Source organism: Diaporthe amygdali (genome assembly GCF_026229845.1).
Source record: "Diaporthe amygdali strain CAA958 chromosome Unknown NODE_19_length_847323_cov_64_739301, whole genome shotgun sequence".
Taxonomy (NCBI): domain Eukaryota; kingdom Fungi; phylum Ascomycota; class Sordariomycetes; order Diaporthales; family Diaporthaceae; genus Diaporthe; species Diaporthe amygdali.
In genome coordinates, this window is record NW_026517039.1 from 633,628 (window position 1) to 650,993 (window position 17,366).

General features: G+C 54.7%; 7 protein-coding genes across 7 annotated transcripts; 5 read left to right on the forward strand and 2 right to left on the reverse strand.

Annotated features, from left to right (window-relative positions):
- Positions 1–1,334: 1,334 nt before the first annotated feature.
- J7T55_010553 (uncharacterized protein) lies at positions 1,335–2,915 on the forward strand (the record flags this gene model as incomplete). The annotated part of the gene is made up of 1 exon (XM_053145108.1): positions 1,335–2,915. The coding sequence occupies one exon, from the start codon at positions 1,335–1,337 to the stop codon at positions 2,913–2,915; it is 1,581 nt and encodes a 526-aa protein (XP_052992400.1).
- Positions 2,916–4,837: 1,922 nt separating this feature from the next.
- J7T55_010554 (elongation factor 1-beta) lies at positions 4,838–5,881 on the forward strand (the record flags this gene model as incomplete). The annotated part of the gene is made up of 3 exons (XM_053145109.1): positions 4,838–4,917; positions 5,179–5,558; positions 5,652–5,881. 3 exons carry the CDS (start codon positions 4,838–4,840, stop codon positions 5,879–5,881), a joined length of 690 nt encoding a protein of 229 aa, XP_052992401.1.
- A 748-nt stretch (positions 5,882–6,629) lies between these two features.
- J7T55_010555 (NADPH-dependent 1-acyldihydroxyacetone phosphate reductase) lies at positions 6,630–7,728 on the forward strand (the record flags this gene model as incomplete). The annotated part of the gene is made up of 3 exons (XM_053145110.1): positions 6,630–7,068; positions 7,211–7,569; positions 7,657–7,728. 3 exons carry the CDS (start codon positions 6,630–6,632, stop codon positions 7,726–7,728), a joined length of 870 nt encoding a protein of 289 aa, XP_052992402.1.
- An 808-nt stretch (positions 7,729–8,536) lies between these two features.
- Positions 8,537–9,605, forward strand: J7T55_010556 (uncharacterized protein; the record flags this gene model as incomplete). Its single annotated transcript, XM_053145112.1, has 2 exons — positions 8,537–9,077; positions 9,496–9,605. 2 exons carry the CDS (start codon positions 8,537–8,539, stop codon positions 9,603–9,605), a joined length of 651 nt encoding a protein of 216 aa, XP_052992403.1.
- A 258-nt stretch (positions 9,606–9,863) lies between these two features.
- Positions 9,864–10,610, forward strand: J7T55_010557 (uncharacterized protein; the record flags this gene model as incomplete). Its single annotated transcript, XM_053145113.1, has 1 exon — positions 9,864–10,610. The coding sequence occupies one exon, from the start codon at positions 9,864–9,866 to the stop codon at positions 10,608–10,610; it is 747 nt and encodes a 248-aa protein (XP_052992404.1).
- Positions 10,611–11,184: 574 nt separating this feature from the next.
- J7T55_010558 (glycoside hydrolase family 93 protein) lies at positions 11,185–12,504 on the reverse strand (the record flags this gene model as incomplete). The annotated part of the gene is made up of 1 exon (XM_053145114.1): positions 11,185–12,504. One exon carries the CDS (start codon positions 12,502–12,504, stop codon positions 11,185–11,187), a length of 1,320 nt encoding a protein of 439 aa, XP_052992405.1.
- A 610-nt stretch (positions 12,505–13,114) lies between these two features.
- Positions 13,115–15,055, reverse strand: J7T55_010559 (uncharacterized protein; the record flags this gene model as incomplete). Its single annotated transcript, XM_053145115.1, has 3 exons — positions 13,115–14,292; positions 14,348–14,946; positions 15,027–15,055. 3 exons carry the CDS (start codon positions 15,053–15,055, stop codon positions 13,115–13,117), a joined length of 1,806 nt encoding a protein of 601 aa, XP_052992406.1.
- Positions 15,056–17,366: the final 2,311 nt, after the last annotated feature.

A 17,366-nucleotide genomic window follows, 5' to 3' on the forward strand; every position in this document is an offset into this window, starting at 1 on the left:
AGTAGCCAGCAGGTGCACTATGGTTGCATTCATTTCGCGCCAAGGAAGCAGCTGAGCACAAGGGCCGGTCTGGAATCCCTATAAACAGCTTCTCTATTCATTTCTCATGCAAGGATCATGGTTTCTGGTCTGTGTTATTCTTACAGCAGCATCCTTTATCGACCATTTGACTAGCTTAGCTGCTTTCCTAGCTGGGGCGGATTAAATGGCATTGTACAGCCCGTTTTGCTCGTTCAGTGCAGCATTTCGACTAATGTTATTTAGAGACTTAAGACGTTGGAGAATATGCCGCTCTTGATATAAAGGCAGACGTTATTTACTGCGGTGCAATACGGCATTGATTTCCGAAGCTGTCTGGCCAAGTCTTCTGCAACGACCACCGAAGGTATCAATTGGTTATTGCTCGACAAGAACAAGTCCCTCAAATATTCTCATTGAGTGCTTGAGTGAACTGGAGCATGCAGAAACTGGGCAATCAATGCATGAACTTTCGTGTCAGAGCCAATATTTGGCTGAATTGGAGGGCTCACATCAGCAACCCTGGAGTTATGAGTTATCCTCTCTAGTCCCGCTGCATAAATGGCTTCCAAGTGGCAGAAAAGACACTCACTATCTAATCTGGCTGAGGCCTGCTTGGAAGTATGTTCTCATAGTGAAGCACCAGAAGGTCCTTATACTCAAGGAAAGGGACCATCAAATCTGCCGGACACACCAATGATATAACATACATTGATTAACCGCTGACGGGCGTTAGATGTACTGAGAAAGGCGAGAAGCTTTGCCAGCAAAGTCGAATGCATGGTGCTGCCATCCTCTGTACGCTGAGGAGACTGTGATGCCTTGCGATAATCTTGAATAGGATCACTTCAGATGGCCGCCATGGCGCTTGATGACATCTTTGATATTCATTCAATGGCGAGCAAGACCGAATTGAATCAGTTAGAGGGCACAGGCCACGATCAGAGTCATAAAATTTGTTCGATGTTTGCAAGTTGACTGCCAAGCAGTTTGCGGCTTAATTTCGTTGTGGGGAACGATCGAAAATGATCTGTCTGTAGCATCGAAGGTGAACCAAGAGCTTGGCACTAGTTTGTGCTTGCAAACAAGCCAAACCTCGAGTTTCGCGTTCTCTATTGGAAATTGGAAGAATGCTACCACTTTGAATATCGGAAGACGAACCCCGCCGCACCTGGTCTCCCTAAACCGGCACGACTCGGCGGCCCGCGGTGTCGACCTTCCGGCATCTCGAATCGCCTCTCGATGCGTATGTTGCTCCAATTCCCTCTCAACACACAAATCGAGATCCCTACGAGAACCAAGCCACGTTGCCCACCATGTCCACAACGAGCAAGCCAACAATAGCAATAGCTGGCCTAGCAATCGAGACCTCAACCTTCCACCCAGGCCGCACCAAGGCAGAAGACTTCCACCCCCGCCGCGGCACAGCCGAGATAACAGCCTACCACGCCGCGGTTTTAGGGCCCGGCACGCCCCTAAGCCAAGCCGCGAACTGGAAGGGCGCCCTGATCGGACACGCCCTGCCCGGCGGGCAAGTGAGCCTCACAGCCTACCAGCAGCTCGAGTCCGACCTGCTCGCGCGGCTGCAGGCCATCGTAGACGAGCACCACGCGTCAACCGGCGGGCAGCCCCTCGACGGGCTATGGCTCGACATCCACGGCGCGATGTGCGTGTCCGGGCCAGTGCACGACGCCGAGGCGACACTGCTGCGGCGCATCCGCGCCGTCGTGGGGCCCGACTGCATCGTCAGCGCCAGCATGGACCTGCACGGCAACGTGTCGCGCGAGCTGGCGCACCTGTGCGACCTGGTGACGTGCTACCGGACGGCGCCGCACGTGGACGTCGCGGGGACGCGGGCGCGCGCGTGCGAGAACCTGCTCGAGGTGCTGCGGCGGCGGGGCGCTGGGGACAAGGCGTTCCGGCCCCTCAAGGCGTGGGTGCCGCTGCCGATCCTGCTGCCTGGGGAGCAGACCAGCACGCGCGACGAGCCGGCTAGGTCGATCTATGCTGCTGTCCCTGGCGTGGAGGCCGTGGACGGCGTGCTTGACGCCGCGGTGTGGGTGGGCTATGCGTGGGCTGATGAGCCGCGGAATAGGGCTGCGGTTGTGGTTACGGGGTGGGACAAGGACGCGGTGGCAAGCGGGGCAGAGAAGCTGGCGCGGCTGTTCTGGGATAGAAAGGAGGAGTTTCACTTTGTTGCGCCGACGGGGAGTCTGGCGGAGTGTCTAGATACAGGCCTCACGAGGATCAAGGACGAGACGAAGCGGCCGTTCTTCATCAGTGATTCCGGCGATAATCCCACCGCAGGCGGCAGTGGCTTTGTGACTTGGGGCCTGGCTAGGGTGCTAGAAAGGGATGAGTTTAAGCAGCCTGACGGTCCACAGGTGATCTATGCCAGTGTGCCAATCGCTGGGTGGGCAACAGAGTGTGTCCGGGCTGGAGTTGGTGCTACGATAACAGTGACACCAGGCGCGGGGAATGAGGGCGGCCTTGATGCCCCACTGATGATGACAGGGCGGATACACAGTATCAAGCAAGGCGACAAGGACGCCAAAACGGAGGTTGTTCTGCAGATTGGCAGTGTGTTTGCGATCTTGACAGAACAAAGGAAGCCCTACCACAAGGAAAAGGACTTCACAGATCTCGACCTAGAGCCACGCAAGGCTGATATTGTCCTTGTCAAGATCGGGTATCTTGAGCCGGAACTGTATGATATGGCAAAGGACTGGATGCTAGGTCTCACACCTGGAGGGGTGGACCAGGATTTGATCAGGTTGGGCCATAAGGAGATCAGGAGGCCGATGTGGCCGTTCGACAAGGCTTTTGAGAAAGAGCCGGATCTGTCGGCAAGAATCATTGCTATGTCGAACGAGCCGCTGGAGGGACCGGACGAGTAGTCTAGGGCTTCACTCGCAGACGATATGGATGGCGCCATGTCTCCCGGAGCCTGGAACGTAGACAGGGGAAAAGATATATAATATCATTAATATATGTTGTAGTCTATGAAAAGCTGTCTAAATGGGGCTCATTATTCAAAAGGCGTTGAATGGCTCGTATAAGCCCCTCTTTGTGCTCGATCTGACAGCAGTATGATCGCCGTCCTGGACTGCGTAGGCATCAACCCCATTTTGATGCATCTGCAGCGATCATCGAGCGGTCGTAGATGGGCCTGGGCCCAGCCTCGCTGTGGGGGAGAGTCTCACAGGTGCATTCGCGCGTGGTGAAACTGTGAGGTAGGTCTCGCGGCAAAGTGGTTGTGTCAGAGCCCTGCGCTGCTATCTTGGGTCGCCCCACAACGCTGTTTCCAGCCCCGGACCTTGGCCGACATCTCTATCCACCTCCCTTGCAACAGACCCGATGCTTTGGGAAAGGGCATTTAAGCCTTCTTCGATTCGAGACGGGGGGTTGGAAATTATCATCGAAAGCGATAATGGTGGATGTGGTCCTCGGAAATGACCCGGGCGTAGGCGTCCAAATGTGATTCGACAATGGACAAAGGCTCAAATGGCCTGGACTGCGTCGAAGTGGCTGCGCCGCATGGTGGACAAAGTGTCGCGCCCCAAGATATCGTCAGGACGGACAATACTCTAGAAGCAGATCATCAGCAAGATATTCTCTGAAGCGATGCCTGGTGTCTCATGGTTCACCATACCTTGACAGCCAACTTCCCAGTCGCTTCTCGACCCATCTGGAGGTAGGCAACAGGTGCAGCCAAGGTGCACGAAGCCATGATGGAGACGACAAGGGCGGAGAATTGCATCTTGATGAATTATTGAAATCGATCGGATAGTTCGGTAGTCTTGTGATCTGCGTTGATGAACAGACAGCCCAGCTGATTTGGTCGATCCAGCAACGTGACAATGAGAAAGAAGGTAAGGGTCGGGGTGATGAGCTTTCATCGACAGATCTGCGAGGCAGTGCACCTGTCCCTCTTAAATGGCAATGCGTGCAAGGCATTTTCGAAGTAATAACAAAAAAGGAAATATGCTCGTAGATACGGCAGATGTCCGGCTGACGACGACGTAGAGCGGTTGAAAACTGGCGAAGGCTCCGCTGTCTGTTTCAACTGCTTGGTGGGCGCATTGTGACAGGCGTCTCAACCATGGGACGACATCTCAACAGTTCACTGGAGCTGGCAAGTCTAGCGACCACCCGATGTGGGCGACGGACATCTTCCTGGCTTGCCAAGAGGCAGATCATTTCGGCCACGAAGCTCGAAGGCTCGATGAAAGGGGGCACGTCTGGTGAAGCGAAGAGTTGAGCGAGGTCGGGATCGGCCCGTCGTCCCATGGCTGGTTTAGAGATGGTGTTTCGTATGCGAGATGGGAGGCAACTCTGAGTTATTTCTTGCTATTTCTGCCTTGCACTGGGAGCATGCATAAGCTCGACGGAACCCATCGTTACAACATGATGGACAAGCTGACGACAGTCATGGCCATCTCAGGGGATCAAAGAGCAAAAGCTTAGATGAACATAGATTTCGGTCCTCCCCCCACAGAAAGGGGGCATATAAGCCGTCACCTAACCGTCACCTAACCCTGGGCGGCGAGAATAATAGATAAGAGATAACAGACCAAGCACCTGCACTCACTCGCTGCAACACCAAATTCGTGCCTGAGGCAGCACAGGCCAATGGAGGGGCCTGGGCTGGCAGGGTAGCGCGGGGTAAGAAAATTTCCCAACCTCGCCCTATCTCTGCTGTTGTGTTTTCTTTGGGCATCGACATCAATCTTGACGACTTCGTTGCTTCACAACATCCATCTACATTCGATACCCGTCCCGCTCAACTCCTCATCACAAACCCCCACAAACCGTCAAAATGGGTTTCACCGATCTCGTCAGCGACGCCGGCCTGACCATGCTCAACAGCTACTTGACCACCCGCTCATACATCGTCGGGTACGTTGCCGCTTCCAGTCGCCTCCTGCATTGCATCGAGCACCACAGCCTGCCCCTTTATTGCGTGGATGTTTCCCATGGTCCGTGTTTCTGAGCAGCTTCAACACCTGCGCATGAATGCAGACCCAGCACTCCTGTTGCACCGCTGACCCATCTGCCCAAAACTTTACTTCCCCTGCCTGCTCCCCCCCTTCTTACCAACTTGCCTTACTCCTCCCCACAGTCCACCCCTAGCTAACATCTGTCTTCCCCCTTCAACAGCTACACCGCCTCCCAGGCCGACGTCGCCACCTTCAAGGCCATCTCCTCTGCTCCTGACGCCTCCAAGTACCCCAACGCTGCCCGGTGGTACAAGCACATCGCCTCCTACGAGTCCGAGTTCCCCACCCTCTCTGGCGATGCTTCCAAGCCCTACACCGCCTACGGCCCAGAGGTCGCTGAGGTCACCCTGAACCCCGCCAAGGCCCCCGCCGCCGAGGAGGACGATGACGACGTTGACCTGTTCGGCTCCGACGACGAGGAGGAGGACGCCGAGGCCGCCCGTATCCGTGAGGAGCGTCTGGCCGAGTACCGCAAGAAGAAGGAGGGCAAGACGAAGCCTGCCGCCAAGTCCGTCGTGACGATGGATGTTAAGCCTTGGGGTATGTATCCTCTCTGGTCCCCCATATCATGTTGAATTCGAGATGCGTTTTGAGAGGCAGAGAGCGTTAACGCTAACGTGATATTACTCGCAGATGACGAGACTGACCTGCAGGCTCTTGAGGCGTCTGTGCGTTCGATCGAGAAGGACGGTCTGGTCTGGGGTGCCTCCAAGTTTGTCGCTGTTGGTTTCGGTATCAAGAAGCTGCAGATCAACCTGGTCGTCGAGGACGACAAGGTCTCCCTCGAGGAGCTCGAGGAGGAGATCCAAGGCTTCGAAGACTACGTTCAGTCCTCCGACGTTGTCGCCATGCAGAAGCTGTAAGAAGCTCAGCCGGCCTGCTGGTTGATGGGGATGGGGTATAAAAAAAAACCTTGAGGCTGTCGACAGACGGCTATGACTGAACATGGAAATAATGATGATGTCTGTCTACACCGCCTGCTTGTCAAGCTGAGCGTGGGGGAGTAGAATGCGTCAGTAAAGAGCATGAAAAACAAATGCAATCCAACGCAATAGACGGGGTCACCATGGCGAAATTCTGCAAGATTGGCCTTTGCCATTCCAATACTACCACCCTTGTGCATGTGCCTGTGCTCACTTCTTCTGCAGAACCTTTAAATTTGTTGCCATTGCCGAGAATTTACAAAGCGTTTCTTCAGCCTGTCTGAACAGCTGCTCCGACCAGTGTGCTGGCGATGCTAAGCAATCCAAGACTGGCCTGTGTTGATCAAGTTCCAGGGATTCTCCCCAGTGTAGTGTCTTCTATGAGAAATAACTTTCGCAAAGATTGTATTACCCCGGTACTGATAGTCGAATGTTCTTCCTCATGGATACTGACAAGAGTTGTTGCGTATGAGTAACGCTGTGCCGCTATTCTGCATGACGGCTTACATGAGCTGTTGGCGCCATACCACCATCTTTTTCAATATCTCACGCAGAAGCGCCTCATTGATAAAGCAGCCAATTTCACACGCCCGAGATGTCCCCGTTCCCTTCGCTAAGCTCTCCTGTGCTACCACTAACTTAGACGACGAGAGCCGCCAGGCATCAAGGAACCCAGCCCGCTAAACAAATGTCTACAACAAAATCAATCCTCATCACGGGCTGCTCGGCCGACGGCATCGGCGCAGCCATGGCGCTCGTGTTAGCCAAGCGAGGCCACCACGTCTTCGCGACGGCTCGACATACCTCCAAGATCCCCGAGTCCCTTCGTAGCCTCAGCAACGTCACCACCATGGCGCTCGACGTCGCAGACCCGTCCTCCATTGCTGCCGTCGCCCGGGCCGTGGCGGACAGCGGGCGCGGCCTGCAGGTGCTCGTCAACAACGCCGGCGGCGGATACGTACGGCCTGTGCTCGACATCGACATTGCTGCGGCGCAGCGGCTGTTTGAGGTTAACCTGTGGGGCCCGCTGCGGATGATCCAGGCCTTCGCTGACCTTCTGATCTCGAGCCGCGGCCGGATTGTCAACGTGAGCTCGTCGGCTGCCGTCATTAACTCGCCGTGGTATTGTATGTCCGGCCCAGTATCTTTGGGGCTCAGCGCCTGAGGCATCTGCCAGATCCTACTTGCAATGCTCCTTCGTCATCTCTGTGCGCTCTTAATAGATTATGTATGCCGATGACTGGCTAATACCATATTTAAACCCAACAGCGACATACGCCGGGTCCAAGGCCGCATTGAACACTGTCTCCGAGACGCTGCGGCTGGAGCTCGAGCCGTTCGGTGTGACTGTCACCACCATTATGCCTGGAGTCATCGACAGCAAGCTCCACGTCAACGACGCTGCTGGTTTCGACATCCCACTGAGTTCGCGTTACTCGCGAATTAGGGACATCATTGCCAGTAACGCTAGCGGTGAGTTCCTCCCGAAGGACAGTCTCTCGGCGGAGAAGTTCGCCGAATTGGTGTTGGACGATATCACCGGGACTGGGAAGGGAGGGCTGGTCACTCGAGGACCGTATGCTTCTATGTTGAGATGCATAAGCCAGTGGGCACCGACCTGGGTTGGAGTAAGCTTCCCTCACGTTCGATTCGCTCATGGATACAGCTGCATGTGGTTGTAGAACAACTCAGTCAATCTAACATGTTCTCGATAGGATTTCCTCTTTAGTCAAAACCAGGGGCTCAAAGAGCTATCACAGAAAATTGCGCAGGATAAGGGTACCTAATTCTGGTATGACTGGCAGTTGTTCACAGCATCTAAGTGAACATCGTTCAATTCAAACTCACACATATGTTCGAAGCTGATAAATGGCAGCGATGGTAAAATGCCTGCGATTGAGGAGGGTACAAGCGAGAGATATCAAGCATTTTGCAGGGAATCTGGCAGACAGGCCTGGATTAAATATCAATGAAATTTTTCAGGTCATCATTCAGGACCCCGCGAAACCTTGGCATGATCCATGATCACATATTGAGTCCCTTTCTTCTAACGTGAGGTCTATTGATGTGAATAGTCCCGGTGTACCACCCGCGACTAATACGTCCGCTCCAGCTCCTCAAATTTGATGTACTTTTCACCCTCATGTGCACATTTGACGATTTGAGCTGGCCCCGTGATTTAAATTTCATAGTCGAGGTTCTGTTTATGAAACTTGCAGACATCGCATCTGCATTCAGCAATGAAAAATCTAAATCATATGGACTTGAAGCGGTCCCCAGTCGATCCAGGTCCGTCTTGGGCCATCATCGAGCCTCTTCTGCACATTGGTTCGTTTTAGTATTCATCACGCCAAGGCGTCATAACACACCAGCCGTCCGTTATTTCCATGATGGACTTGAGTAGACCAGTATCGCTACGCGAGGCTAACACCCATAAAGTCATCACCTAGAAAAGAACTAATTTCTGTGTAGTCTGTGCCCGAAAGTTGCGATTCCATACACCCACAGAGAAGTCCATTCTTCTTTTTTTTTACCATGGTCGACTTCCTCCAAATCACTCAAGACAACCCTTTTATAATCAATTTGAATTCAACGATGGAGACTCCTCGACATTTCGACCAAACGAAACAAGAAGATAAGCCAGCTGCTGCCTGTCGCTTCATGTTTTTAGAGCTGCCCGCCGAGCTGCGCAACATGATCTACCGGTTCACCCTCACCACCAATCCCACTCGGCTGATCCAGAAGCACAAGTACAACTGCAGATACGTCCAAGGTCTTACACCCCGCCCTGGACAATCGCGTTGTAGGTTCTGCCAGCCCCGAGGAGGAGGAGCCAGCCTCCTCTTGACCAACAGCCAAATCAACACCGAGGCTGCTTCAATCTTCTGGGCCGGGAACCACTTCTCCTTCGATGACTTCGAATCTTTCATCCACTTCGTCGGTACGACCCTGCGGCCCGGATATCGACGGATCATCAGCCAGGTCAGCATTCACTCGGACTGGGTCGGGAGGCCGATGAGGCGCAACCTTGCACTATCATTCTGGGACGTACTATACCAATGCAAGGGCCTCCATAAGCTGGGAATGCCACCACTGCGAGTTTACTTCATGTTTGATCGGGGGCCTGACTACTCAAGTACGCCTCCATGGGAACGTTTGTTAAGTGAGTTGCCCCGACTGCAGACCTTCTCGTGGCTGCGAACGGCGAGTCAATTCAAAGAAGTGGACCCGAAGGAACTCCCAACAGAGCGACACATCCGTGCTACTATCGACAATCATTTTTTCTTTCCTCGTTGCGCTGGGTTCCTTTGTGATATAGCTTCGCGTGGATGTACATATCCCCCCTTATGCCCAAATTTTGGGCATGGCCTGCACCTTTAGATGGACATGGGGCAGAGGAAAGCTTGCTGAGAATTGGCCGCCTGATAATTCCAACGATCGCAATGACAGACATGAAGTGAGTCTCAAAAAATTCACAAGCAGGCTCTTAAGGGTACGGTTTGGGTCCTTGACGGTACAGTTTCTCGATGTGCTGTTGAGACCCAAGACCACAGCACGGAGCGCCTGGCTCAGAATACTGGACGACGAAGCAAGCAGGACGCAGGAAGAGGCCCAAAGTCTGGAAAACCTGGGAGTTACGAGCACCGGCATCAGCCTCGTCTAAGACGCGATATTGATGGTTAGCGCGGCCCAAACAGGAATGCCGACTCGGACTTAGATTACTTAATCCAAACCCGAACTGCGTCATTGACGATGACCTCGCGAACTTTCGCGATATGGAGACACCGGACTTAACCCCTGTCTCCGTAGTCGCTCTGAATCCTACAACCATTACAAAATTTCGCCCTCAACTCAACTCAGTGCGTTGGTCATACTCCACGATCACATCCCTCATCATTGTTACCAACAACCCAATTCCACTATGGCCCGCATCTTCATAACCGGCTCTTCCGACGGCCTCGGCTCCCTCACAGCACAGCGCCTCATCAAGCAAGGCCACTCGGTCGTCCTGCACGCACGCAACTCCCAGCGTGCAGCCGATGCACAAAAGGCATGCCCGGGATCGGACGCCGTCCTCGTGGCAGACCTGACCAGCATCGACGAGACCAAGGCGCTCGCGGCGGAGGCGAACAAGCTGGGGCCCTTTGACGCGGTGCTGCACAACGCGGGCCTCTTTACAGGCTTCGAAAAGGTCACGGGCAAGTCCGGGCTGCCGAGCCTCTTCACCGTCAATGTGCTAGCGCCGTACATCCTGACGGGCCTGATGGACCGCCCCAAGAGGCTCGTCTACGTCAGCTCCGGCCTGCACCAGGGCGGCAAGCCGCGGCTCGACTCGCTCGAGGGGTCTGTGTACGCCGACTCGAAGCTGCACGACATCATGCTCGCCAAGGCGTTCGCGAGGAGGTTTCCGGGCGTCGAGAGCAATTCTGTCGACCCGGGCTGGGTGCCGACTAAGATGGGTGGTTCAGGTGCGACGGGGGATATTGAGGGAAGTATCAAAACGTTTGCCATGTTGGCGCTGGGTGAGGGTGAAGCGAAAGGGAAGACCGGGAAGTATTTCTACAACTTGAAGGAGGCCACATATTTGAAGACTGCAGATGATGAGGCGGCGCAGGATGGGCTTTTGAAGAGGTTGGCGGAGATCAGTGGCGTTGAGGTCCCGACATAACTCCATGTAAGAAGGATCTGATACAGTAGCTTGTCCAACCATTACGAATACAAATTGACATTCTCCGCAATGTTTGATTTTACACGGTTGTTCATTGTATTACGACCTATGTTTGATCAAGCGTGGATTCACGTGGGAGGGACATCGTATGTATGCACAGAACCTGAAGTACATGAGCACACAAGGCCATTTTCCTCAGAGCCATTAGCATAATTGGGAAAATATTTCCAAGCATTTGCTCCATGCTCTCCGAATCAGTGAACTCATTCGTCACAGTCTGGAAAGCACTGTATTATCGATGACAGGCAGTTTCAAGGTCTAATTAACGATTCGTAAATAGGTCGAGTCAGATGAAACACTGTATATACTGAACCGTCAGAATGTATATTGAGACCTCTAATTATCTTATGAACCGTATCACCAAGATGTCTTAAGCTTGCATCTAATACTTCGGGGATGACCAAAACAGCACAAAGACATACTCTCTCTCTCTCTCTAGGCGACAAACAGCCTTGCTCACAAATACAGCCTTTGGATGTTTCGAGGTGCTCAACCGCTCGCTGACCACCCATCATTATCCTCGTTGCACCTCGAACACTCTAGTGGCAGCAACATACTCGCCCTCGTGCGAATCAAAACTGTACAGCGCCATAAATCGGTCCCTCCCAAGTGAATACAGCCCGGGCCAAATTGCCTCGCGGGCAATTAAAATGCTCTTACTCCAAGTCTCGCCATCATCTACGCTCGCAACAATCTTGAAGTCCCCAGGCACAGTTCCTGATGAATTCGTCCCTTCGTTCGTCATGAACCCAGCCACCAGCGTGCCCCCGACATTAACCACCCCCGCCGGCGCCGACGACTGCTTCTCCTCGTCCAGCGGGTCATACACCCTCGCGCGCGTCTCCAGCGGCCACGTCTGCCCATCGTCCGGCGACATGACACGGCGCACATCGAAACGACCCGACTCAGTCGTCTCAAAGAAAAGAACCAGCCTCTTCTCCTCATCATCACCCCCAGGCCACCCATCCCCCAGCCGAGCAACACCAGTCATCCCATCGCGGCTACGCACCCTGTTCGCACCGGAGACAACCCTCGCCACGCGGCTCCACGTCCGCCCGCCGTCAGTCGACTCGCGCATCAGGCTGTCCTGGTCGCCCGCGTCGTTCTCGGCAGAGTAGTACGCCTGCAGCGTGGCGCCGTCGGCCGCGACGCGCAGGAACGGCTCCCACAGGCCGTTGAGGTTGGCGGAGCCGTTGTTGGCGGCGCGCGTGTCGATGTTGCTGAGGAAGCTCCAGGACGCGCCGCCGTCGTCGGACGCGGAGACCGAGAGCCGGTAGAAGGTGTAGTTGTCCGGCACGCCGAGGGTATTGTTGAGGGACCGGTCGTGGTTCCGGTACGCGTAGAGGATCCTCTCTGGGTGGTGCTGGCTGTCGCTCGTGCTGTTGGAAAAAGATGTGTTCGATGCCGGGACGCCCGTGTTGGTGCCGTCCCCCGTGCCGGGAAAGCCGCGCGGGAGCACGAGCGGGAACGCGTTGTCGAGCTCGCGGGTGCGGTTGTCGCCGCGCTCGACGTCGCCTAGCTTCTGCCACGAGCTGCCCCCGTCTAAAGATCGGTACGCTCGCAGGATCTTGGTGAAGCCCTGGCGAATTGCGTACCCGAGATATAGCCCCTCGTCAACGGAGCCGGATGCGCGCGGGTAGACGCCTGTGTACTCTAGGGAGACCGGGTCTCCGACTGGGTATACCTCTACGCTGGAGTTGCTCGCTGTGATGGGCAGGCATTCGAGGGCGCCGAAGCCCTGGGGTGGTAGCGGTTGGAGGAGACCCTGTGGGCTTGCGGCTTGGGAGAACAGTGCTATGATAGCTAGGCATGTTGGTGATAGGAAAGCAAGCATTTTCAACGAGTGCGTGGGTTCAAACGACCATCTGGCCCAACGAATGTGTGCTATGCGTAAACATCATCGAGGGTCTTCAGCTGCTGGACGCGTGAGACATGACTGTATGCCTATAATGCGCCCTGTCTATTACTATACAAGAGCAAAAAGGTCTGACCCCGTCCAACAGCAAGATGTGATGAACCAGTCAGTGCGGAAGTATAATAATTTGAGTTCAGCCATTGAGATCCTGCAAAGCGTAAATAAGAGACGAACACATTCAGCTGCGTCTATAGCAGAAGCAATCTCGTATAGTTATATGCACGTCTCAATAGCGCAGTATTGCGCCTGCAGCGTGATCAATGGGAAGCTTGGAGCTTGAACAAGTCAGCGCGCACAATCCATTTATGCAGCTTGGGAGGCAAGCAAGACAATATTTAATTACTTGTTGGAAGTTGGAGAACAGTGTTTGGAGTCCGTGTTTGAAGTCCGGAGAAGCTATGACAGATCACCGTACGAACAGTCTTTCAAGGTTTGTATAGCGGCTGTATTTACTGAGTTTGCCAAGTTAGAGGTATCGATCGCTAAAACAAAAAGCATTACCACACCGTCACATTACTCTACTATGTCCTCAACTATCCGCAGGCTTGGATTGTGACTGCTGCTGCTGCTGCAGCTGCTGTTGAAGCCCCAAGCCGACTGCGCTCCCTGCTACGCTGCCCCTCGTCGGCGCATACAGCGCATACAGGTCCTCCTTCGTCCTCGTGCCCTCAGCCGAGCCGCTACCCGTCGTGCTCGTAAACCCAGGAGTGATGGGCGTCTCTGGGTACGCGCTACCTCTGTTCGAATTGATATGGAAGCTTGGCGGTGGTGACAAGCCCGGGGTGTTCATTGCGCTAGAACGCCCACCTGCCATAGTTGTCCGCGTCACGTCAGTCCACGAGCTCATCGCTGACATGCGCTCGGTCTCGCCCGACACGGAGGAGCCGGCCCACATCGACTTGTAGTACGCCTGTGCGTCATCCCTGGTAAAGACCGGTAGTGGTGCTGTGACAGATTCGCTGGACGACTCGGTTGGTGAGGGCGCAGGTGGCGCAGTGTTGTTGGTGTATGCCTTCTGCAGTCCCAAGTCTGGCAAAGGAGGAACGTCCTGCATCCCCCTGGGGCCACTGCTCTCCGCCAGAGCGCTATCACCTGAGGAGGAGTGGTAACTGGCGGTCCTCAGCGTGGCCTGACTTCCTGGTCTGCTTCTCCTTCCGCCAGTCAAGGTGCTCCCTGTGGAGCTGCGGAGACTCGCGTTTCCACTCGATGGGTTTAGCTTGAGTGGATGATGTCTGCTGGACCTCTTAAACCAGCTGACCACACTTTTCCTGATACTCGCCTGCTCGATTGGTTCCGGGTCAAGCAGTGGCAAAAGATGATTCGGATCTCGTCGCTTCTCATCTAAAAAGCCTTGTGGCACCGCGTCATTGCTACCGCCGTTCATTTGATAGGCGGCCTGGATGGCCTCGTTGAGAATAGACGAGTCAGAGCGAGCGTTCCTGTGGCCGCTGACGTGCACTGCGTTGAATGGGTTGGAGACCTGACGTTTCGGGATGGCCTCAGGCTTGGGCTTGTAGAATCGCTCGAGAGGAGATGTGAAGGAGAATGGCAATGGTGGTATCGATGGCAGGTTGAAATTGAAACGGCTTCGCCGACCAATACGAGAGGCATAGTCGCGAGGGTTCACTTCGTCTTGGCCGTGGCGACGCCGGCGTCGGCGGATGAGAATCGCCGCCCAGAATAATCCGACAATCAGTCCTACAGCGGCTACAATATAGTGTTAGCCAGAGCGGACGAGATTTCAAGTGGTGACAAGACATACCAATGACACCGAAGGCTATGGCGACTTTGCAAGAGGTGCTCGGCCCCCGTGGCCGTCCATCGTCGCCTCCACGGTCGCTCTGCTGTTTTCCTGTCTCCTGGCCACCTGGCGTCCCTACAAAGATCGCACCACTGCTGGTTGTGCTTGGCAGTGCTGAGCTGGTAAGTAATGGTAGGTTTGTTTGTGGCTGACTGGTTACTTGGGGAGAGCTGGTCGGGGTTGTTAGGGTTGAAGTCAAGATCGGCGGGATGGACAGTGTCGTGGTTTGCGATGTTGATGTGGTAGAGGTGCTAGAATCCGAGTCGGTATCCGTGTCCGTCTCAGATGATTTGCTTGACTTTGTGCTTGATGAACTTGATGTTAGAGTCGGTGGTGGCGTGAAGGCCGGTGGTGGTGGAGGTGGCAATGACGTCGGGAAATCGTCGTCGTCTTCATCATCGTCATCTACTGCTTGGAACTTGTCGTCGTCGTCGTCCCTTGTCCACAGGAAACCAGCCTCACCAGGAGCGGGCGCCTGGCGACCCTTGAGAGCGTCGTCATCATCCTGCTGTCTGGTAGATACATAGACGGTTGTCCGTTGTGCACTGCTTCGCCGTGCCCTAGATAGAGAAGATCAGCATCCCGGATCCTCAAAATTGTAACAACTGAGCGACGATCTTGGCCCAAGTGCCGCACTTACAGCAACGAATCGAACCGGAGAGACACCATTTCTTCACCAACCGCCGTAGAGCTGCAGCCCAGGCATGAAGCAACCTTTCGAGTCAGGTCTGGCAGGAGCGCGCGCAGGACCGGGCGCGATGATAAATGCAATGTGAGGAAATAAAGTTGGAAGAAAACGAGCTGTCAGGCAACATGGGAGAACAATGCCCAGCAGCGTCCGCGCATCTGACAACCCACAATCCCAACTCCGGATTCGATAGCCAAGTCACGGGCAGATCAGAGGATTCCTCGGCGTCATTCGAAGTATTTCGAAACCGGCATGCGAGCAGACAATGGGCACAGCCCTCGGATGGTACTGGAAAGAAACAACAGAAAGCGCCGCCTGGGCACTGGGGAGAAGAGAAGTGGGAGAGGTGATCGTCCGGACGACACAGGTTGACGCAACCGTATGTATCAGAACATGGGACTGAACAGCTCAATAAGTTGGGACGAGCAACCAGGTTCGCAGCAAAGCAAGCGAAGTGGTCGAAAACAAAACAAGACCAGCAAGGGCTTGGGAGAGGCCAGAGCAGAAGCAAGGGGACAAGGGGACATCACTGATTTTGAGCAGATCGGGGGCCTCTCATGCATTGGCGATCGCTGCGCAGCCAGCAAACATGGTGGTGCCATGCAACCAAGATTGCGAGTGAGCAAACCATCATGCGTCGAGAGCGATTCTGGCTGCAGCTGGAAGCACGAATGCTGCACTGAACCGGGATGGAGGCGGCAAGTCATGTCGTTTCAGCAGCGAGTTCGCCCAACGTCATGTTTCAGAGTCTGGGTGATCCCCTACCCGATCAGCAGGCTGGCAGCGCACATCCCCGGACAGCCTGCCCACTGCGCGGTGCAGACGAGCCAGGAAGAGGACGAAAGAAGCTTCGGGCTCGCGTGCCGCTTGGCACTGTCCCACCATTGGCAGCGAACGACACAAGCCAAGCAACCCCTCTCCGTTGCAGCAGGCCCCAGAAGCCAAGTCGCTAGTCCGCCAAATCCACTATAGTGCAGGGCAGGGCCGGGGACGACCCCCACTGAATAAGCCCCTTCGAGAGCCGTTCCCAGGGTTTCGGCGGGCGATTCGGGGTGGAGGCAGCCAGGCTGGTGTTTGAAGCCCCCGACGGTAGAAACACGAACGGGTGTGACTGAGAAGGCCAGGACCGCTAGTCTGTAACACGGAGTACCATCACACTCGGCCGCCCTGGTAGGGAAATTGTGCAACGGCTCGCCATCCATTCTGTCACACTGTTAGAGGCCGGCAAATCCGATCACAATCAAATTCTTGGTGGCCCCTTGCCAACCCCAGCCGGTTGGCAGGCCATTCGACTCGGCAGCTGAAGTTGAGACTGAGGCCAAGCTCCAGTCTCCCTTCTCTGTGGATCCCCAAGGAGAAGCTTGTTTGGCCGAGAGTCTTAGGTAACGGAGTGCAACAGCACGTCCGTTGGGTTGTTCCGCTGGAAAAGGTCCAGATCCGGGTCCAAGTCCGTGTCCAGGTCCACCTCGAGGCCGTCTTCCCAAAGAGTTGACGAGAGCGAGCAATCTTGGTTCCAAATAGCGCCTCGATTGCTTATTCTGCAGGCGTTCGGGTCGTCCACACCACGGCATCTCCAGATCTGCAACGAAAAGCGGTAGACTAGCGGGAGAATGTTGTGGGGGAAGCCGCTTCACAAGGCAGGTTGACAGTCGATCCAAGGCGGTGGTCGGGGAGAGACGCGTCACGGCCGTCGCATCAGTCGTGGGAGGGAGGGCAGCCACATCAACAACGGCGCGTAGAGCGACAACAATTCAAAAAGAGGATGATGCCTGCGTACAGGACTGGGTCGGCCATACTCGTATTTCCGTCTCGTCTGCCGCGTTGTCTGGTCTTGATGAATCAACCAAGGCTTGGTATAGGAAACCCTGGAAGCGGGAAAACAGCTGCCAACAAGGAACTTCGTTGAGCTGCTGCTGCTTTATCCAGCGTCAGAGAAGCCTGAGCACCAATTGATCTCATGACGCCTTGTCCTAACCCTACTTGCCCCTCCCCCCAAAAACAGCCTCCCCCAGCGAGAAATCGGCCGCCAAGAAATGGAACGGCAGCATAGGCGACTTGATGATGGCTTCGGAGCCATGATTAAGAAACAAACAAAGGTCGACCAATACAAGTCTTCCACTCTGTCATAGCAATTTTAAATCCACCTATCTACAACAGCATAAAATCGAAGTCGTAATAAATGGCTATTTGAGCGGCATTGGGGCTTGCCTCTAAAGTCGTTCCCAGATCCATGCGTCAGAAGCCGGTTCTCATTCACAAATGTAGCAACCAGCGCTGGAATTATTCTAGTTT